General features: G+C 49.0%; 7 protein-coding genes across 7 annotated transcripts in view; 3 read left to right on the top strand and 4 right to left on the bottom strand.

Moving 5' to 3' along the window:
* The window catches only part of EURHEDRAFT_411943 (putative nonsense-mediated mRNA decay protein (Nmd5)), a 4,031-nt gene extending 761 nt beyond the window's left edge, over positions 1-3,270 (bottom strand). Inside the window, exons 1-5 of the mRNA XM_040781781.1 lie at positions 2,993-3,270; positions 2,837-2,915; positions 2,206-2,666; positions 1,951-2,135; positions 18-1,882 (exon numbers count right to left, since the gene is read on the bottom strand). Coding sequence (XP_040639350.1) covers positions 18-1,882; positions 1,951-2,135; positions 2,206-2,666; positions 2,837-2,915; positions 2,993-3,082 — 2,680 coding nt within the window. The 5' untranslated portion in view covers positions 3,083-3,270. The remainder of the gene's footprint in view (positions 1-17; positions 1,883-1,950; positions 2,136-2,205; positions 2,667-2,836; positions 2,916-2,992) is intronic.
* Positions 3,271-3,866: 596 nt separating this feature from the next.
* Positions 3,867-8,424, bottom strand: EURHEDRAFT_477901 (SKI complex RNA helicase subunit SKI2). The gene is made up of 6 exons (XM_040785444.1): positions 8,053-8,424; positions 5,453-7,967; positions 5,115-5,394; positions 4,872-5,059; positions 4,637-4,816; positions 3,867-4,577 (listed from the first exon to the last, which is right to left on the bottom strand). The coding sequence occupies exons 1-6, from the start codon at positions 8,280-8,282 to the stop codon at positions 4,077-4,079; spliced, it is 3,894 nt and encodes a 1,297-aa protein (XP_040639349.1). The 5' UTR covers positions 8,283-8,424; the 3' UTR covers positions 3,867-4,076.
* Positions 8,425-8,587: 163 nt separating this feature from the next.
* Positions 8,588-11,916, bottom strand: EURHEDRAFT_411941 (uncharacterized protein). The gene is made up of 6 exons (XM_040781780.1): positions 11,857-11,916; positions 11,423-11,797; positions 11,289-11,357; positions 10,743-11,225; positions 9,150-10,682; positions 8,588-9,093 (listed from the first exon to the last, which is right to left on the bottom strand). The coding sequence occupies exons 2-6, from the start codon at positions 11,443-11,445 to the stop codon at positions 9,009-9,011; spliced, it is 2,193 nt and encodes a 730-aa protein (XP_040639348.1). The 5' UTR covers positions 11,446-11,797; positions 11,857-11,916; the 3' UTR covers positions 8,588-9,008.
* An 868-nt stretch (positions 11,917-12,784) lies between these two features.
* Positions 12,785-13,152, top strand: EURHEDRAFT_49120 (uncharacterized protein). The gene has a single exon (XM_040785639.1). The coding sequence runs from the start codon at positions 12,822-12,824 to the stop codon at positions 13,062-13,064; it is 243 nt and encodes an 80-aa protein (XP_040639347.1). The 5' UTR covers positions 12,785-12,821; the 3' UTR covers positions 13,065-13,152.
* EURHEDRAFT_515059 (Hsp70 family protein) lies at positions 13,080-15,206 on the top strand (the record flags this gene model as incomplete). Its single annotated transcript, XM_040786334.1, has 3 exons — positions 13,080-13,106; positions 13,167-13,293; positions 13,354-15,206. 3 exons carry the CDS (start codon positions 13,080-13,082, stop codon positions 15,204-15,206), a joined length of 2,007 nt encoding a protein of 668 aa, XP_040639346.1.
* A 1,938-nt stretch (positions 15,207-17,144) lies between these two features.
* Positions 17,145-19,069, top strand: EURHEDRAFT_411939 (uncharacterized protein). The gene is made up of 2 exons (XM_040781779.1): positions 17,145-17,669; positions 17,723-19,069. Exons 1-2 carry the CDS (start codon positions 17,277-17,279, stop codon positions 18,848-18,850), a joined length of 1,521 nt encoding a protein of 506 aa, XP_040639345.1. The 5' UTR covers positions 17,145-17,276; the 3' UTR covers positions 18,851-19,069.
* EURHEDRAFT_411937 (S-adenosylmethionine-dependent methyltransferase) lies at positions 18,955-20,367 on the bottom strand. The gene is made up of 2 exons (XM_040781778.1): positions 20,072-20,367; positions 18,955-19,951 (listed from the first exon to the last, which is right to left on the bottom strand). Exons 1-2 carry the CDS (start codon positions 20,121-20,123, stop codon positions 19,050-19,052), a joined length of 954 nt encoding a protein of 317 aa, XP_040639344.1. The 5' UTR covers positions 20,124-20,367; the 3' UTR covers positions 18,955-19,049.
* Positions 20,368-20,527: the final 160 nt, after the last annotated feature.

The following is a 20,527-nucleotide window of genomic DNA, read 5'->3' as shown; positions in this document are numbered from 1 at the left end:
AAAAAAAAAAAACATACTCTTCATTGCTGAGGGCAGAGTCTGGAAAAGTCTGGTGATACCCTGGAGTAACCGGGGCCAGCCCTGTTGCACACTGGCGGGAACATCGTTACCCTTCAGGGTCAGAAGCGAGCTGATAGCTGCAATCGACAACTTCTTGTCGTGCACCCGCCGGAAACTGTCAATGCTAGAGAACCAGGTGCTAAAGAACTTGTTTGTCCAGCCGTGGGATTCGAGAACCTGAAGACTGAGGACGGGGTTGTAGTAGATAGCATTGATGACCATCTCCATGAGATGAATCTTGTAGGACTTGGTCCTTGTCTCACCAGCATCAATGACGCGCATTGCCAGCCCAATAAAGAGAGGAATGTATTGGTCAATGCAGCCTCGGAGGTTCAACATGATAGTCTCTGCCAGTTTGCATCCGCATATCCGGTCGACACCACCAACCTTCTCGTCCCGGAAAATGTCTTCGACCATGCCAACGACAGCTGCAAGGTATGCTGGGTTCTGGACAATCATCTGGGATCCATATGTGACATAGTTATCGAGTGCAGGGAGCATGTCCTCCAAATACAATTCAGCACCAGACTTAAAGGTCTTGTGAATCAATTCGAAAGCCTGCCACATGGTGGGAGAGATCGACTTGGATGCAAAGGTGCAGCTGTCAATGATCTCAAAGATCTCATTGTAGAGATCATAGAGCTTGTTCTCAAGCGTGATGCTAATGACAGGCATGAGAACAGTCTCAAGGTGTAAGAGCACGTCTGGCGTGCTCTCGAGTGTAAGAATGAGGGTTCCGATGGTTTGCAGAACACCAAGAGCGGTAATACTCTTGTCGTCCAAGAAATCACCAAATCCATCGTCGTCACCCTTGGCGGCGTTTCTCTCCAGAAGCTCACCGACGATACGCATGTAAGTATCACGCAGCTGCTCACTCAGCGCCACGGCGAACGGTGTAAGTTCAGCAGAGAAGACCTCAACGAAGTCCTCCATGACGTTGGCAAGAGCATCGACATCAACTTCGTTGGCAAGCTTGAGGAGCTGTTGCATGATTTGTGGGATGTTCTGCTGCATCGAAGTTCTGATAATGTCGTGTCGGATAAGAGGTTGCAAGGCAAGAGACGCCTCAACCCTGACAGGCAAGTCCGGGTCGGTCATGGATTCGAGGATGTTCCTGTAAATGATCATGAGATTGTTGGGGTCCTGGAAGTCGAGCTGTTCGAACTTTTCCAGAGTGTCGCAGGCACGAGCCCTAAGGAAGCCGTGGGGGCTGCGGAACTCGGGGAAGACGTGTCGGACGAAGAAATATTCTACTTGGTCGGCAATAGGGCTCTTCTTGCCCAGGATGACAGAAGACAGGGAGCCGATCATGCGCAGGGCGCCCTCCTTCTCCCTCGGCAGCTTCTGCTCATCGGGAGCAGATTCGTATTTGCTGACCACGCCATTGACGAAGTGGAGGATGGAGAACGTCTGCTTCTTTCGGTTCTTCGTGAGCGCAACCAAGAAGTTCGTGGCTGCGACATCTGGAGCGGACACCTCCTCGTAGTAATTCAGCTTCCGGTGAAGATACTCGGACGGGTCTGTCTGGAAGAGCTCAATGTCTTCATCGGATTGGCACATTATCGGGAAGATAAAGTGGGCGATGAGGTTGTCCATGTGCGCCTTAAGATGGTCCCACATCACCTTAGGCTTGACACATTCTTCCAGATAAATCAGGGTGTAGGAAAGCGCTGGGCTGCTGAGCCATTGACCGTTGACCCACTTGTCGATCTGCTGCAGGTATCCTTTGAGGATCTCTGGGGCGAAGGTGCTAATGAAAGTCTTGGCGAAGGGAGTGTAGTCGGGGGTGCTGGTCTTGCTCATCGTGGATGGGTTTCCGTATCTGATAGAGTAGAACATGCATTAGCACTGTATCTGGCAAAGCAAGCGCGACAAATTCGAAGAAAGTACCTAATGAAAAGACGGTTCAAATTGGCGTAAGACCACTTCTTGCACTTCCACCAATGGTTGAGCTCTCTCTCTTCCTTCTCTTCCATCATTGAATTGGCAGGAGGGTCCTTGGCGACGACTCGCAGAAATAGTGTACACCAGTCAACAGTCGCTTGGTGTGTCTGGAGGGCCGGCGAAAGTTCGAACTAAACAACAACCGTCAGTAAACTGCCCTCTGTACACTTTTCGTTCGATTCCCGCGGGGGTTTGCCGTACATAGATCGCATGTTTATACGATTTAACAACAATGCGAAGCATTTCCGCTGCCTCCAAGCTCTCTTCATCGACGAGTCGCAATCCGATATTCAGCAGCTGAGGGAAGGTGTGCTCAACAATCTTGTCGAATTCTTCCCTCTTGTCTCCACCCTTGAAACGGTACACACGGCAGATGGCCATCAAACACTGCAGGCCTGCGTACACCGAGTTTGCGTCATTGGCACTCAACAGCTGAATCGTAATATCGAGAAACCCGGGCCAGTGCTCGGGAAAGTCATTTTGAAGGATTTTCTGCAGAAGAGGAACGAACTGGGCGCGAACATTCGGGGGCGTCGATGCCAGGGCCGGGATCAACCGTTCTCTAAATCCTGGCTTCTCCTCCTCGCGGATCGGTGTGCGCAGTGGGTTATCTTCGAGGGGTGCCCAACCCCGGTTGATGCGATTCTTCAGGTAAACGCCGGCTGTGATAAAATTATACACCGATTAGACTCATGCCATGAACTCCGTGTTTGTTATCGATAAGGGAAAGAGTAAGGGGCGGAGGGGTCCTCAAAATTTTTGGGTTCCCAGCGGGGTTCGGGGGTAAAAAAAAATTAGAGAGAAAAAAAAAAAAAAAAAAAAAAAAACCTACCCGAAAGTTGAACGGCGTTGACCTGCTCCGCCTGCAAAATATCCAAAAGCGCATTTATAAACCCAGGCTGCGTCTCGGCCTAAAAATTTCCCAAGAAAATTTCGAAATCAGTATGAGCCAGCCTCCCGAGAGCTCCTTCGTACCACCACCACGTACATATTTCAGATCCAATTCAGCCTGACGTCGACTATCGGCATTTGGGTCGAGCGTAGATTGTATGCGGTCTCGGAGGGCGGCGACGTCCATTTCGTACCAATATCAGGCCTCCAGCGCCAGTAATCCAACTCCAGGAAAGGAAAAAATAAAGAAGATAGTAGAAACGGGGAAAGAGCGCGGAGACAAGAAAGAAAAGAAAAGAATAAAAAAAAAGACCCCCGATATGCCGTGGACAGGCGGGCTATGTAGGAGGGACGAGGAGCAGAGAGGGTCGAAAAAGATAAGTTCAGTAGTATAGACGATTAGCCGGTGGTGCAAAAGAGGTACGGAGAAATATGGCACGTGTTGGCTGACTCAGCGGAATAGGGCAGCCTTCCTTTTTGGGTTATCTGTCGATGTCGCAATATCTCGGAAGAACTATTGTTGTTGAATAGTACGAATCGTGTATAATCGGCGATTGTCTAGTATATTTGAATTGTCAAGATTACGTATGTATTGATTTTGTGATCGGGATATGTAACATACCTAGTTGACTTGAACATGATGGTCTGTTAATAGTTTGTTATGACAGTCCCAGTAGTACATGGTCAGCCTGTTTAGGACCGAGTGTTGTTTCAAAATTCAACTAACTTGGATTGGTGTCTTTAGCATTGCGGGTGATTGAACCAGGGAATTGTGTTTTATCAAGGCCCCGATTAATACCTCATGCGGTTGGTTGTTTAACAAGCTATGGAATAGACCATATTCATGAAGCATTGGGCATACATGTAGATGGGAGTGCATGTACTAGGTAGATTCGATGACAGTGGGTAGTTGAAGAGAGTTGGGAGTGGGCATTTAAGCAAGCAATTCTTCCTTTTGTTCACTGGTTATTGTCAGGGTACAATCACGCTTTTACTATTCTTGGTCTAGTTGTGAAATGATGCTTCATACCAGACGCAATGTTCTCGGTCATACTCAGTATAGAGAGGGTAACCCTATATACACTGTAGCCATGCATGCAAAATTGAAGGAGATAAGAATTTTAAATCCCCAACACAACCTCGACAAACCAACGTAAAAATATGTTCTCTATGGCGAAAAATTACATATACAACGACGCTGCAAAAATCACATCCCGTTTAATCTGCTCCTGCGCCTGCTGCATCTTCGTATACAGCGACGGATCACCAACCAACTTCGCCGCGTTCTTCACCTCGCGACAAGTCTCATCCAACCGAGAGATTGTCCGTACAATAGTCCCCTCCATGACATCGGTAAGGTCCGTAATGCGGTTGAACGACATGCCTCTCGCCCACTCATAGACAACTTCTGCCAATCCAAAACGTGGTTGGCTGGCGAAGTCGTTGCTGTCTTCGCTAGATTGGATGACTTGGTGTTGGACTTGGAAGTCGTTGACTTTTTCGGAAATGCGGACGATGGCTTCTTTGCCTTTCTCCAGGCGGGGAGTTAGGGTGGGGACGTGTTCGGTCTTCTCTTGGAAGACGAATGCGGATAGGAGGGCGACGATTTCTTCTGGCTCATAGTCTGCGAGGACGTTTTCCAAGACAAGTTCGGTCAAGACGAGTTCATCGGCAGAGTGGATCTGGTAAATGAGGTTAGCATTCTGAAAGGCAGAACGTCGCTCCGGTTACAAGTTCATACCTCGCATGCCACCTTGCCCTTCAGCTGTACGCGAGACTGATCGTCGACGAATTCTAAATCCTTCAGCACTTGAATGCGCTGCTCGTAATCAGGTAACAGCTGCAAGTTTTGATCTGACATCAACTGCTTCAACTGTGTGATGTTCTCCTTGACCTGCCATTCGTCATGTTGCATCTCAAACTGCAAAATGTTAGCACCCAGACAACAACATCCAGGTATTACAAATGAAACCTACGTGTTTCAAAAAGTTCGGGCATTCCAGGCATCGACAAGCCTGCGAAATAGTCGCTTGTGCCTGTCGCTTCTCAAGAATGTCTCTCACTTGAAGCTCCTTGATCCGAGTCCAGTCCAACTCATCCCAGACGGGATTAGTCCAAGATGAGCATAGCTTAGACAACTCCTTGTCCGCAAATTTGATAGCCTCTGCAAGATCCATAAGTTAGATTAAAGGTAATATTGAGTGGTTGGATTATTTTACCTTTCTTGATGTTCAGGTACCAGATCGGCCCCCCGGTCTTCACCATAGTGTTGGTAAGGCATTCAACGTCCGTAAGCGGGATCTTGCAGACTTTCAGCGTCATCTGAGCCGCACGCTGTGGTAGGCTCTGTAACAAATGTCGGAAGCCAGGAAGGAAGGGAAGAATATCGCTCGGGTGACGCTTGGTGCTGATTGTTCCAATTTCCAGGACCTGGACAGTGGGTGTGGCACCGCCGCTAACGCCTTCGCGAACTATGACACCGGCAGTCCGAATTCCGTCCTGTAAATTAGTTAGTAACTTAGGTATCGAGCTGAATGGTTAAAGACAAGTTTCATACCTTTCGATATACAATCAGCCGCTTGAGCATAAAGAGGCGCTTCCCAACGGGCGATGCGAGGAGTCCAACGTGAAGCTCGTCAGTGAGTTTCTCATATTCCATCGCTGCACGATGACAAGCTTCCAAGTCGACGTCGCAAATATCACAGGGTTCTCGCTTGATCTTCGCCAAACTAGCTTCCGACAGCTGAACCTGCTTTTCGTGCTCAGGGAGCAGAGCCTGCGTGGCGTTTTCACTGAAACTCCGCTTGATCATTTCCTCAATCTTCAAAGCCTCCACGCGTAGCAGGTTCAGGATCATATTATACGTGAGCCTGAACTGGGACCGGAGTTTGGTTGGATCACCAAGGATCATCTTTCTCAGGGCACCAGCAGGGGGCGCCTCGTCTCTACCAGCGTTCACAATAATCACATAACCGACGGTATCGAGACCTCTACGACCAGCACGTCCAGCCATCTGAGTGTATTCACCGGGCAGCAGGTCTCTAAAGCTCTTGCCGTCGTGCTTACGGAATCCGGAGAAGACAACTGTACGAGTGGGGAGGTTGAGACCCATAGCGAATGTCTCGGTGGCGAAAAGGATCTTGACCAACGACCTCGCGAACAAAATCTCAACGATCTCCTTCATGATTGGCAGGAGACCTCCATGATGCACAGCAATACCCCTACTCAATAAGTCACGAAGCCGCAATATCTGAGGAAGCGACCTATCCTCCGGCTTAAGCCGAGTAAGTGACTTTTCAATGAACATATGGATAAGACTCTTCTCTGAAGCATTGCAAAAGTCTTGGTTCGATAATGAGTCCGCGTTGTCCTCACATCGTTTTTTGGAGAAGACAAATATGCAGCCAGGCAACAAGTTCTCTTTGCGAAGATGCGAAACGAGATGAACCCAGATGGTCTTGTCCTGCGCAGCACTGGTCCGGCCCCCTCCTCGTCCCGTGCGAGCGATATTGCCAGTACCTCTGGATGCAGGTTGCCCTCTGCCACGTTGCTGTCCGCCTCCACGTTGGGGTCCACCGCGTCCATTTCCTCGAGGGGCGCCCCGGCCTTGTTGTTGCCCACGCCCTCTACCCTGAGCACCTCCTCGCTGGGCCTGCGACTGCGCTTGCGCTTCAGCAGCCTTCTGCGCCTTGAGTTTGTCCCTCCCGGATATAACTTCGTCAGCCTCCTTCCAGCCGCTCTCAATGAATCGTTTGTTGGAGTCGACGATCTTGTGCTTGTCTTTACCTGCCCAGAGATAATGCTCGAGGGGAACAGGTCGCTTCGCTGTAGAGATGACATAAATGTCCTTCTTCTTTGTACGACCTACCCAAGAGGCAAACTCTTGGGTATTCGGAACAGTGGCTGACAGCAAGATCAGCGTGACATGCTCTGGCAACATGATAATGACTTCCTCCCAGACAACACCACGTTCCAAGTCGTTAACATAATGCACTTCATCGAAAATGACAAACTCAACATCTCGAATCAAGTCTGCTCCTCTATAGAGCATACTTCGTAGAATCTCAGTGGTCATGATTAGACAACTTGCTTCTGGGTTGATCTGAACGTCACCTGTCAAGATACCAACATCCTCGAATTCGTTCCTGAAGTCTCTGAACTTCTGGTTACTCAAAGCCTTGATAGGTGAAGTGTAGATCGCCTTCGTCATATGTTTCGCAGCCAAAGAGATGGCGTACTCGGCCACGACAGTTTTTCCTGCTGATGTATGCGCTGCGACAAACACCGAGTCGCCAGATTCAAGGTGATAAACAGCTTCCTTCTGAAATGTATCCAACTCGAAGGGCCATTCTCTAGCCATATCCGGAACGAGTTCACGGAAGTTCGGAATATCCTTGTTAACGTCCACGACGTGTGCCCATTCTCTGCCCACTTTCTTTTGAGCTCCAGCCAGCAGAGGAGCACGTGGTTCCAAGGCTGGGAACTCAACGGGTAGAAGGGAATCAATATCCTCCTCTTCGTCAAGCTCCTCCTCATCCTCAACTTTCACCCCACCCTCATCCTCCGAAGATTCTTCCTCCTTCTGTTCGACATGCAAGTTGTTTTCTTCCCGCAGAAGCACATGCTCGACTTCCTTGTCACCCTCAGTATTCTCTTTTGTCTTCACATCGTCGAATTTCAATCCACGCGAGAAACCCGGCGCAATTTCCAAAAGACCACCTTCGGCCCCAAAGTTGATGATTCGGTCCAGGCCTGGTTGTTTCCCTCCAGGGAGTGACTGTTCTGCAATTTGTGCTTCGGTCTCATATTCCGCAATGGCTTCAACGCCGTCTAGTCCACCTGGCGCAAACGGGAAGAACCCCGCCGCACCTCTGACAAAATCAGCACGGCCAGCTGGTCGACGGAGTAGTGATGTTGAGTTCTTCGCATTAGCGCTGGTGGCAGGGATGGTAACTTCATGGTAGCCGGTCACACGGCCTTCAAGGCCTTCGCGGTCGAAACGAGTGATAGTACGAGTCTGGGTGGGAGCGATCTCGAATAAGTCGGTGTAGTCTGTTGGGACATCCCATCTCCTACAATTTGATTGACGAACGTCAGCCATTCCAATTCCATATATATGATGAAAAAAGATTATAGATGACCCAAGTAGCAACCAACCTCTGTAAATAGTTCAACCATTCCGTACTAAACCTTGAAGACGGCGTCAAAAATTCAGCCTCCAACGACGCCTTCAAATTCTCCGCTGTCTGCTTCGTCCTCTTTCGCGGCCTAAGATTCTCATAGGTGCCATTCTCCTCCTCGGCAAGCCGGGTATCGAACGCTGAATCGCTCGACTGCTGAGCGTTCAGGTTCAGTTCCGCCAAAGTCGAAGCCAGAGAATCTGCCATTCGGTCGATCTTCACAACGAGTGATTCGCTTCAGAAGATAGCCAACGGAGGCTGCACGTCGATTTGCAGCTTCTGGTCGTATAGTAGGAGCTCTGTGCCCAGATGGAACGGTGGGACGAGTAAGTGGGCTGCAGTTGTTGGCGGCGATGGGCGGCAGTATGGATGCTGATGAACCTGCCCGCACACATTTTCGCTGACGTCGTGGGTGTGGGGCGGCATCGGAGGTTCGCATATATACTACCAGGTACGGAGCACCTATACAATTGTGAACTTGATAACCCAGTAACTTGACAAAAGATAAGGTAACTGGGCATGCAGCTGGTTCCCTCTACCATAACTTTTATTGCATAGAAGAAGTAATATACTTTTGATTCGTGTCCTCCACCGTAATCATAAAAGGAGCAAGAAAAAGAAGCTATCCTAATGCAATCACCAGAACACCATGATGAAAATGCAGCAGGACATCATGCGAAAATCGAAAAGACATATCATGCAAAATAACCGAAAAGCACAAAGAAATTTGAAATCATTATGGCATATAGGGCCAAAGGAAAATAAGTGGTATCACCAAACCCGAATCCCCCAACTGTATCCAAATCGCCGAAGTAAAACCCTGGAAACCCATTTAGAAAGGTAGCTGAGGTAAAGTAACATAAAGCAGCAAGAATGCTAGAGAAAGAAAGAAAAAAGGAAGGAAAAGAAGAACTTGTGTGGTTCTGGTGTCCCTTATCGGAAGGAGACGATAGGGAATGTTTTTCGATCATGGACATTAAGGTGAAATTCGAATATACCATCCACAGTGGCGACGTATCTATACCTGATCAGCTCTACTTCAGGGGACCAAAAAAAAAAAAGACAAAAGCTTACAGTGTCCTTCCATCTGCTCCCCACCCAAGTCCAGCTGTACCGCCGGAGTCTTGGTCCCTATGCACATGGTAGTTTCTGTCAGGGAGTTCATTCAAGATATTCCGAATCCACCTAGGGGAGCGCTCAAACCCCAGGAGATGTGGGCGATGCCGCTGATCTCGTAGGCTATTTCGGTTATACGCCTCATTAATTAATTGACGCTGCCGTCGAAAGCGCTCCGCCGCCACGTTAGCCCGTAGTTCGGAGTTCAACAGACGTGGTGGTTCATAACGACTCTCAGAAGTCGTTTCCTGCCGCTCAGCGCGCCTCGGGGTTGAAGTTGAACGCTGGATTCCACTAGGGTCGCCTGTACTCGAGTCGGACCTGCGCGTCGAATTGTCCAATGTTGCTGGCTGGATTTCCGCAGGTGAAGCAGTCCAGCTAACTGTAATACTGGGTTGCATCTCCGTATCCTCCGGATCATTGTGCGGTAAAATAATGGAGCCCTGGCGCCTGGTGCTTGAATAACGATGATCAGTATTATGACCCACATAGCTATCTCGCAATAGGTCGTGAAGGGGATCATTAGGACGAAGAGGCGAAGTAGGGCGAGACGGACGGATACCGACATCCATGGCACCTGTGAGTCTGGAACGAGAAGGATTTGGGTGTAGGTTCGGTCTCCCTCCCCGGTCCGTCGAGCCCTCTTCCAATCTCGAAGTCCACCGCGCAGTGTTCAGGAATTCGACTATCAGTCTCTCTCTTTCCGTAAGATCGTGCATCGAACTCTCCCGCATTGATGAACGTTCAGGTCCGTCCCCTCGTTCATTCGAGGAATTCTCGATCGAATCCAGCATCGCACGCTGGGCCGCATCCATCTCATCGCGCGACTCGGGAAATGCCTGATTGAAGGCAAACCCTAATCCCTCTGACTCATCCAGAATAGGTTCTGTACGGACTTCCTGCAGGCTCGAATCCTTCGCGTCTAAATCAATTATCTGTCGGCGTGTAAAGGCATGACGGACATCTGCAATTCCTGCTCGACCATTATCTTCGATCCACACCAGAAGATCCCATGGCGTTGGTGAAAACATCATGGATCGCACAGCTCCACCATCAAAATGAGACCGAGAAGAGTGGAAATGGCAAATTATCGAGCTCTTGTCGTAAAGACCAAGTGGGCTTTCCCAGACCACCTGAACATTAAATATTGTAATCACTCCCGATTGTGATCCTATGGCGCACAGGTGATTAGACGGAGAAAACGCGATGGTGAAACAACAGCCAGCATCGAACCGAGTGCCAATATCCATGTCCACGTGACGAATGAGGTTCCATTCCCATCCAGTGAGCTTTTCGCCATTCTCCGTGAGCACGGCAGTATCCAGATCGCGAGACACTTCGTAGAAATACGCGCGACTTTCATCACCGACGGCAGTGAGTAAGGACGAATCCGGTGACATAATCGCATAGTTCATGCATGACTGATGATGAAGGACCTTGAGAACCTTACCACGGGTTAAGGAGTAAACGGTCACGGTCTTGTCATTATTGCTGCAAGAGCATGTCAGAACGGTGTGGTGAAAATGCGACCTTCACATCAATAGATCGTACCTGATAATTATCACATCTTCGTCTGCTAAGCCCTTCCCATCACCAGGTAAGCGGTGGAGGGCGACGGAATTAACTATACTACCTCCAAACTTGTGGAGTTGCACATCCGGAAGCAGTCTTGAATTCAACCGACGGACCGATTCTGTTCCCTCCCCAGTAGTCCAGGGAGACAAGACCCTTCTTGGGGGGTCGAGATCAATGGGCAGCGCGCTATCCACTTCTGAAGGATGTGAAGCCGGCACATCGTTGTCCTGAATACGCACTCTCTGATCAGCGATTCGAATGAAAGCACATTCTCCATTATCCGACCCTCCCACAGCAATCCAACCGTAGCCAGCAGCGAGACATTTTGGTTCGAACGGTATGACAGCTATACTCTCTCGCTTGTGGGACTCGATGTGAATCGCATATACAACTTTGTCGACGACGACGTAAATCCTGTCGGGGTCGGCAGTACTGATATAGTTGCGAAGTTGTTGATGGCTACATGTAGCCGTTAACGTTTTCATTCAGCTTGATCGGGGTAGTGGGATTTGGTATACAGACAAATTAGGTATTTTAAAAGGGAAGAATCGCCGCTTGGTAGGAAGGATTAAAGACTCGGTCGGGCGTTCTCTATAATAAACGCGCGGTCCAGGTCAGAATCGATCCACATATTTAGAATAGGGCAAGTGACTAACAGAAGCGCATTATCCGAAGTCATGGTGAGCGCTCAAGGCCGTCGTGACATTGTTAGGTGGTAAGAGATACAGTGCACGGCTGAAGGTGTGTCGCTTGACAAATGTCCAGATACGGAAAACACGCGGTGAGCAAATCCTTGGCTGTGTTGACGATAGCAGCAGCCAGGACAGTGAAGCAGAGCAAAGTATATGATACGGATAATGTATTCAATTTTCCTCTCGCTGGTAATCGTATGCTAGTAACGTAGTATTGCTATGTTTTTCTGGACTTGAGAGTGGTTGCGGCATTGGGAGACCCAAAGCCGGGGCGACTGATGATGTAATACTTGACACAAACGGTCAATCCGGGGAATGCAGCCGGGTTGGTGTGCAAACCTGTCAATAAATACGCTGTTAATATTTGGATTCAGCTTGGAAGAAGTTTCCTGTCTTACTCTGGAAGCGGGTTGGTCAATATATATCCGAGTATGCCGGTCTTGAACATGTCTGTCCAGCAGACCAATGCCCAGTAGGTACTGCTCTGTTAGTACAGCAAACAATTTCTGATTACTTGGCTGACGCTTTTTTTTTTTTTCTCAGTATTTGCCATTTCTCTCATTGATTGTGCTGTGTTGTCTTTGTATAGAGATGAACTTTATGCCACCCAGATATGTATCTAACATGGTGCGTGTGCTCTGCTACTAGCGGACTAAATATATCGCCGAGGTCAACAAGGTACGTACGGGGTACCTCTGGCAGTGTGGCATATCAAGTAGAAGAGCTCTATGCCTCGTAGATCCTATTAGTTCGCCCAAAAAGGAAAGAAATCGAAACTGCTTAGACTGAGCCGTTGATGGGTCCGACAGTTCCACAGGATCTAGTGCGGAATCTTCTAGATCAAGCGATGGGTTGGTGTTCTGCTTACAGAGTACGGAGTAGTAGTAGTAGTATGTCCGTAAACGTGAAGATATTCTGGGCATTCATGGAACGGTGGACACACTACACTATTCTATGGCTTAGATGTTAAACTATACCAGTTATATCTCAGGATCAAGCATTCATTAGTAACCTGAGTCCAAAACTATTAGCTTCTTTGCTCTCAGTATCTCCGTATGGTCCATTGAAAACTAACATGTCAAATTCTGCTACAACTGCGAAATCGGTGCTGGTAATTCGGAATAGGTTGCTACGGATGGCAAGAGGCACCTTGCCCATAGAATAGCATACGCATGTCAAACTACGAAGTACATCCCACGATACGATACTGTAGGGTTCTCTTCGAAGCATTATAGGTATACCATTTTCTTATACATTGTACAGAATAGTATATAGTAACCCTCCCACCCGAATGCAGCTTCGGACGAACCTCGGATGATTGGATGACGCAGTTACTCGGCTACCTTCAAAGGCGGTCTCGGCTATGATTGGCCCGTTCGCCGCTCTTCTACCAAGTTCGACAGCCCGGGCCGACGCTCTCCGGGCAATTTCTACGCTGCACCTGGTCCGTTCTCCCATTCTTTTTTCCTCTCTTGAAAAATTTCATCGTCTTCCTCTTCCACCCTCCACCTCCCCCTCTCCTCCTCTTATATCACACTATTTGCTCCCCTCGATTGAATCGACTGGAGTACCTATCTCTTTTTATCTTTTCCCCCTCTTGTATTAATTACGTTTAATGACGATGCTTTCTTCCCGCTTCTGCCGCGCGGTAAGTTCGATACTTCACCTGTGAACAAACCAGACAGAAGACTAATGTGCTCGATGATAGCTCCCCCGCGCTACCTCTTTCGCCCGTGCTCCCGCCTTCAGAGTCCCCGGTGCTGTGCCCCGGAGATGGAACTCGACAGAAGGTGGCGAGGAGAAGGTTAAGGGCCAGGTCATTGGTATTGACCTTGGTATGTATTGCATCCCGCGGTGTCCCAGTCGAGGAGCTTAGCTAACTCAATCGTTTACAGGTACCACTAACTCGGCTGTTGCCGTGATGGAGGGCAAGGCTCCCAAGATCATCGAGAACACTGAAGGTGCTAGAACAACACCATCTGTTGTCGCTTTCGCTCAAGATGGCGAGCGTCTGGTCGGTATCGCTGCTAAGCGTCAGGCCGTTGTCAACCCCGAGAACACTCTTTTCGCCACTAAGCGTCTCATCGGTCGCAAGTTCACCGACGGTGAGGTTCAGCGTGACCTGAAGGAGGTCCCTTACAAGATTGTTCAGCACACCAACGGTGACGCCTGGGTTGAGGCTCGTGGCCAGAAGTACTCGCCCTCGCAGATTGGTGGTTTCACTCTCCAGAAGATGAAGGAGACTGCCGAGAACTACCTCAGCAAGCCTGTTAAGAACGCTGTCGTTACCGTTCCCGCCTACTTCAACGACTCTCAGCGTCAGGCCACCAAGGATGCCGGTCAGATTGCTGGTCTCAACGTCCTTCGTGTCGTAAACGAGCCTACTGCCGCTGCTCTTGCCTACGGTCTGGAGAAGGAGGCTGACCGTGTTGTCGCCGTCTACGATCTTGGTGGTGGTACCTTCGATATCTCCGTTCTGGAGATCCAGAATGGCGTGTTCGAGGTCAAGTCCACCAACGGTGACACCCACCTTGGTGGTGAGGACTTTGATATCCACCTTGTTCGCAACATTGTGCAGTCTTTCAAGAAGGACTCTGGCCTCGACCTCACCGGTGACCGCATGGCTATCCAGCGTATCCGTGAGGCTGCTGAGAAGGCCAAGATTGAGTTGTCCTCTTCTCTCCAGACTGAGATCAACCTTCCTTTCATCACTGCCGACGCCAGCGGTGCTAAGCACATCAACCAGAAGATGACCCGTAGCCAGCTTGAGGCTCTTGTTGATCCTCTGATCAGCCGCACCATCGAACCCGTCCGCAAGGCCCTTAAGGACGCCAACCTCCAGTCCAGCGAGATCCAGGACATCATCCTTGTTGGTGGTATGACTCGTATGCCCAAGGTTACTGAGTCTGTCAAGTCGATGTTCGGCCGTGAGCCCGCTAAGTCGGTTAACCCTGATGAGGCCGTCGCTATTGGTGCTGCTGTCCAGGGTGCTGTCCTGTCTGGTGAGGTTACCGACATTCTCTTGCTCGACGTCACCCCTCTGTCTCTCGGTATCGAAACCCTCGGTGGTGTCTTCACCCGTCTGATTAGCCGCAACACCACTATCCCCACCAAGAAGTCTCAGACCTTCTCCACCGCCGCTGACTTCCAGACGGCTGTCGAGATCAAGGTCTTCCAGGGTGAGCGTGAGCTTGTCAAGGACAACAAGTTGCTCGGTAACTTCCAGCTCGTCGGCATTCCTCCTGCCCACCGTGGTGTTCCTCAGGTCGAGGTCACCTTCGACATTGACGCCGACTCCATTGTCCACGTCCACGCCAAAGACAAGTCCACCAACAAGGACCAGTCCATCACCATTGCCTCTGGCTCTGGTCTCTCTGATGCTGAGATCCAGTCGATGGTTCAAGACGCTGAGAAGTATGGTGCTGCGGACCAGGAGCGCAAGGCCGCCATTGAGGCTGCCAACCGTGCTGACAGTGTCCTGAACGACACTGAGAAGGCTCTCAAGGAGTTCGAGGACCGCCTCGACAAGGCTGAGGCTGAGCAGATCCGTGAGAAGATTGGCAACCTTCGCGAGTTCGTCGCCAAGAACCAGTCCGGTGAGGGTACCGCCACCGCCGAGGAGCTCAAGCAGAAGACCGACGAGCTCCAGACCGCCAGCTTGACCCTCTTCGACAAGATGCACAAGGCCCAGTCTGAGCAGCAGCAGCAGCAGCCGCCTCAGGGTGGTGAGGGTGAGAACAAGGCTTAAATGTACCAACATTGATGAACCTGTACTTTTTCTATCCTTACCCAAAAACCTTGTATAATCTCTTTTCTCGTGATGTTTGCATTATGTCTCCTATACAGCCTTCTTCTCAATTTCTCCCCTTGAGCTCTCCTACTACTCTCATGATATGTACACATAGTTGATTTTTATTTTGTTGCCATGGTGTATCGGTGTTCTTTTTTTGTGCAATGGTTTACTTTCTGCTTGTTCTTTTTTTTTTTTTTTTTTCTATGACGTCGGGGTCTGATTCAGCGTAACGTTGAACTACTTTCCTCTTTTCTCTTTTCGTGTTGTTCTAAGCGGACATCCGTTGGAAAGGCACATGTAACTTAATGAGTTTACGGCAGGGGACGGGCCCCAAAAGGCGAAAGGAAAAGTGGTTGGTTTTACGGAGCATGAGATGATAGAATCAGAAAAGTCTCCTCTCGATTCAAATGGTTCTTTTGCGTAGTGCAGAGTAGAGCACTCATAGTATTTCTATATAAGTAGAGTACGGAGTACGGGGTAGAATAGGGAAAAAACCTTGCGTTGTTCTGTTTCTATTGAATACTCAGGGATACGGTAGACGCCAACTGCAGAGTCATGAAAATAGATCGGAGGTGTCTGTCTCGTCCTTTTGTTACAGATACGCTGTCAAAGTTTAGGGATGTTTCTGGTGGACTTCTTCCGCCTCCACTCTCCCTGAAAGGACAAATCAGATGGGTACACAACAACATCCGTCGGGGGTTTTGCTTGAGCAGGCAGCTTGGAGCAAAACCGGATCTGTGCAGTCTGTGCAGTTTGTGCAGTCTGTGCAGAAACGATAGCTTTTTAGTACGGAATACTTAGATGTGAAGAGATTGTTGTCTCTCCCTTGGCAGAACCAATGGGATTGCCTCCCTGGGGTTTTTTTCCAAGGAATGCAGAGATTATTGATTGAGATTCTCCACTAGTGATTGGAGGGGATTTTCTGGATGCAATTTTGGGTTCCAGAGTTGGTTTTCCTTCTTTTTTTTTTTTTTTTTTTAAAAAAAAAAAAAAAAAAATTTACTTTTTACGGAGTACAGTACGGAGAACTCTGTACCTGACCCGATTTACTCTCTTTGTGGGATCCCCTTAATTTACATGATTGACTGGATATGTTTCATAGTAATCTATCGATTCATGTTTGCATCTTCGCTGTACGAAGTACTAGTACATAGTACGGAGTAGCATTACAGTCTTCTATGATCTTCTACAGCCAATCTCTGGGGACATATCACATGATCGTACAGGACAGACGCTGATTGGCTGCGTATAAATAATCAAGCTTGATTTATTTGGGTCAGGAGTCAGTCATACTCCGTAGTCGTGAATACACATACATACACAATGGTACTTGAAAGTACACAATAGCATCTATCAGGGTAGCACTAGCAGTAGACTCTTGCACAATAATAATAATACTACTACAGAGTAAGTACAAGGAGAAGTACTACCACTGACAAGTACACAGTAGTGCTACTACACAGTACATAATCAATAAATAATCTACTGGTGAGAACTATTAATATGAAGGCACTAGTTCCATGGTCTGGTTTGTTGTTCCTCCACTTTTTTGATTAGTCGGGCGATTATTGTTGACACTAGTTCAACAAGGAACAGAAAAAGAATCCCGTGTCTGTCTTTCGTTCGTTTCGATTTGCTGTTGATCCCTTGCTCTTTCGCTCTCTAAATTTCTGCCGGAGATTTGTCGACATTTGACTCTCCCAAAAACGGGCGAGGTGCAGACGCTTTGCAGTTGTATTTTTTTAATTTTAGTTCATTATTATTGTTATTATTATACTACCCGCATTTTCTTTCTTTTCTTTGATTCCTGACTGGTGGCCACTCGAATCTAGTCCCCCCACCAAAACTGTCCAAGTGCAGGTAAGTCCAGTTTAGGATCTAACCCCCCCTCCTCTTCAGTCTACTATTCTTATCCCCCTTCCCTTGTTCATTTCTTTGATCTGATATCCTCTGTCTGTTTGCAGTCTATGATTGCAATCTCAATCATCTCTGAATCCAATCCAGACTGTATATACGACTGTCACTATGACGGTTGCTGCACCTCCAGTCCCTCCCACCACTCTGCACGAGAATGGTCCCGTTCATACTCACGGCCCTGTCAATCCCATGACTCTGCCTCGCTTCCATCCTATCGCCATGAATCCCAATCAGCATATGCCCCCGGATCCTGCCATGCAACATCACTTTCGTCCGTATCCTCCTCCCCCGCCGCCGCAGCAACATCCTCACCCCCCTCCTCATCCGGCGCAGGAACCAGGCCTGCACCCGTCTCATATAGAGCACATTGAAGCCCGTTTGAGGCAATTGGAAAATGAAGAGGCGGCACGTATGGCAACGAGGAGCCAACTGCTTGCTATTCGAAAGCGCGAGGATGAGGATTTTCGTCGCATGACGGAGAATGCAGAGGCCGAGGAAGAGGTATTCACTTCTGAATTTGGATCCAAAGAGTAAAAAAAGACTGACAGACGTAGGACCTCCGGAGACAACGGAAACGACTCAAGAGAGAATCCATGGGCATTGGAGTAAATGGATCAATGGATTCGCCGCCTCTGCGGCCAACACCTCCGCGTCGATTGTCTGAGACAAATGCTGCGACGACACTGGCGTTTTTTAAGCAGCAGACGCCTCCCGATCCTCGTCCACTTCCTACTCCTCCGTCCCAAGCTCCACCGCACCATCACGCTCATCCTCATGCACACCCAGCGCACCCGCATCAACATCAGCACCAGCACCCGCCGCAACCTCACCCTCACGCTCACGCACATTCGCATCCGCATCCGCATGCTCACCCGCACCATGTTCAAGTCCATCCTGCTGCACCACCGGCTGCATCTCTACCGCCTCAGCCCCATCATCCGGCCCCCTTTGATCCATCAAGTGGCTCCATCCGTAAAAAGCAGAAGTATACGATCAAAAACGTTGAAGCCTGGGGCGAACGTCATGGACGTCCCGCAGCCCATGACCCCTCCGGCCGTTCACTGTGGAAACGTCCCTCAGATGGAAACCTGGTCTACCTGACGTGCCCTATCCCCGGATGCGGGAAAGCGGACTTTGTTACACTGCATGGCTTCATGTGTCACCTGACTAAGAAGCACAAAGACCGTACTTTAGGAAGCCAGTCTCGAGCCTTGGAGGTTTGTGGTGTAGTCTATGACCCGAATGCTCCCCTGCCCCCTGTCCGGACGGTGCAGCGGGCCTCTACAGAAGAAAGCAGGTTGGAATCAAACCAGGCAGACGGGGATGGATACCCGCAGGAAATGGAATATTCGACAGGCTCTGATGAGGAAGAGGATCAAGACACGTATGCGGTTAAATCAGAAGCCACAGATAATGCGGAGCAGCAGACACGGATAGAACAGTCTACCCCCGCATTGCCCCCCGCGGCACCATCTAATACGAACGGGTCGATCAAGCAGTCGATTTCGTCTATTATTGATAATCCTGAATCGATGGCACTACCGCAATCTAGCGAGACGCCAGCATCTGCTTCCCAGGAGCAGACCACACCAGTCAGAGAGAAGGTCGAACCGACCGAGCCTTCTTCAGACCGAGAACCGAGTGAAACCAAAGAAGCCGAGGTAAAAACTGAGGCAAAATAATAATGTCTTCTCTTGGATATATGCCGCATTGCAGATTTATAATACCCGGTTTTGTACATTTGGGTGGATTTTGTATGTTTAATAGTAATGTCTCAATGAGCTTGTTGATAGACGGAGGCAGTTTGTTTTGCATAATTTTGTCATCTACTTGCACATTCAGCTTAACATATTTATGAACCGATTTATCTAGATAACAGAGCTATGCATCATCCCTGAGAACTAGTAAATGAAGCATATACCCGGTTCCACCCTTTAATCTCTCCCCCAGAATCTCATCACTCAACCTCCAGACCCAGAATATCTTGAGTGTTTCTTCCAACCACGCCTCGAATACATCCGGAGTGCGCTGTTTTTGGGCGATTATGCAGATCGTAGGATTCTTCCCCCTCTCGTCAGCAGCTTTCTCAGGATGATATGCAGGCCGTAAACGACAGATATCCGCGCAGGTCCGAACAAAGGGCACGATGAGGGCTTCGTTGTAGATGCAATCGCATGAAAGAAGCAGGTCGAAGCCATTATCCTCCTCATCGTCGTTTTCGGATGCTATACCGACACTCTTCTTCAATAAATCCGGTGCATCTAGTTCCCAATCTAGCGAGGTAAACGAGATGTTCGACTCGTCAGACTGTGCCTGCTTTGACGCTCCCTTCTTCTTTCCACTTTTTCCTTTCGAGCCCCCGGACTTCTGCTTATACACAATGCTTTTATTCTCCTCAAGATTCTCCCTCAACAACCGATGCACATATTCCTGATCCGTAGCAACATAATGCTGCACCAAAGGCCCTAAAGAAAGCGCCACAAGCCCCGCTATCCCACACCCAAGCTCAACAACCGTCTTCCCCACAGCCGGTTGCAATGGTGAATCAAGATGCGTCCAGAGCGGATTCGAAGTAAGCCCCGAGATCCATTCCGCAAAAAGTGGTGTTATCTTCCACAAAACCGCACCAGTAGTACCACCCGCCCTCGATGACGAAAGTAACGAAGGCGACTGCTGGATGGTATACTCGTTCCCGTGGATGGTGACCTCGAGGGAGTGCGCGCGAGAGTCAACAAAGCCTAGATTGCTGGTTGGGATTTCTTGGGCGAATAGGAGGAAGGATTCTGTTGGGTTTTGTTTTCTTTCATCAGACGTGTATCCATTGGAAAACTAGGAAGCTAGGAGGCGTTGTGGTGTGTTGTCTTTGATTGTCTGAATACGCTATTTACGGGTGATGTACGTACCCTCTTCGGTGTCCTCGACCGGGTGGCCGAGGGATGAGAGGAATTCGTTCATGTTCTTTATGGCTTAGGGTTGTATTGGATAGTTGTGTTATGCCACCAAAGTGTGTTATTCTCCATAGGGGTGAAAATTGATAAACTACAGACGCTGTGATTGGATTAATATAGTGGATTACAGGAGAGCACGTGACCCACTATATTTTGCCCAAACGGACTGAAACAATGCAGAACAGAGTGGAACGAGCTATCAGAATGCATCTTGACTCTATTTACAATTCAGTCAATATATCTAATCTGCTATGCGACTACGCTGTAGAGTTAAAGCAAATAGGGTCAGGGTTGTTGGGCGAAAATCCCAACAAAACGTTACTAGTTCAGGACAGCCACTGAGGTTACCGCATGCGTTTTGTGCCTGAGGTCTTTGTCTGATGCAGCTTGTAATTGTATAATCTAGCTGCG

The sequence above is a fragment of the Aspergillus ruber genome (genome assembly GCF_000600275.1).
Source record: "Aspergillus ruber CBS 135680 unplaced genomic scaffold scaffold00011, whole genome shotgun sequence".
In the NCBI taxonomy this organism is placed as follows: domain Eukaryota; kingdom Fungi; phylum Ascomycota; class Eurotiomycetes; order Eurotiales; family Aspergillaceae; genus Aspergillus; species Aspergillus ruber.
This window is presented reverse-complemented; position numbering and strand designations above follow the sequence as displayed.

Coding starts and splice junctions, on each gene's coding strand:
- EURHEDRAFT_477901 (XM_040785444.1), bottom strand. CDS start 8,282: ATGGCAGATTCTCTGGCTTCGACTTTGGCGGAACTGAACCTGAACGCT. Junction 7,968..8,052: donor TGGTTGAACTATTTACAGAG/GTTGGTTGCTAC, acceptor ATCAAATTGTAG/GAGATGGGATGTCCCAACAG. Junction 5,060..5,114: donor GTACCTGAACATCAAGAAAG/GTAAAATAATCC, acceptor TGGATCTTGCAG/AGGCTATCAAATTTGCGGAC.
- EURHEDRAFT_411941 (XM_040781780.1), bottom strand. CDS start 11,445: ATGACTTCGGATAATGCGCTTCT. Junction 11,226..11,288: donor CCTTTTAAAATACCTAATTT/GTCTGTATACCA, acceptor GGCTACATGTAG/CCATCAACAACTTCGCAACT. Junction 9,094..9,149: donor GGAGCAGATGGAAGGACACT/GTAAGCTTTTGT, acceptor GATCAGGTATAG/ATACGTCGCCACTGTGGATG.
- EURHEDRAFT_49120 (XM_040785639.1), top strand. CDS start 12,822: ATGATTGGCCCGTTCGCCGCTCTTCTACCAAGTTCGACAGCCCGGGCC.
- EURHEDRAFT_411939 (XM_040781779.1), top strand. CDS start 17,277: ATGACGGTTGCTGCACCTCCAGTCCCTCCCACCACTCTGCACGAGAAT. Junction 17,670..17,722: donor ATGCAGAGGCCGAGGAAGAG/GTATTCACTTCT, acceptor TGACAGACGTAG/GACCTCCGGAGACAACGGAA.
- EURHEDRAFT_411937 (XM_040781778.1), bottom strand. CDS start 20,123: ATGAACGAATTCCTCTCATCCCTCGGCCACCCGGTCGAGGACACCGAA. Junction 19,952..20,071: donor GGTCGAGGACACCGAAGAGG/GTACGTACATCA, acceptor AAAACCCAACAG/AATCCTTCCTCCTATTCGCC.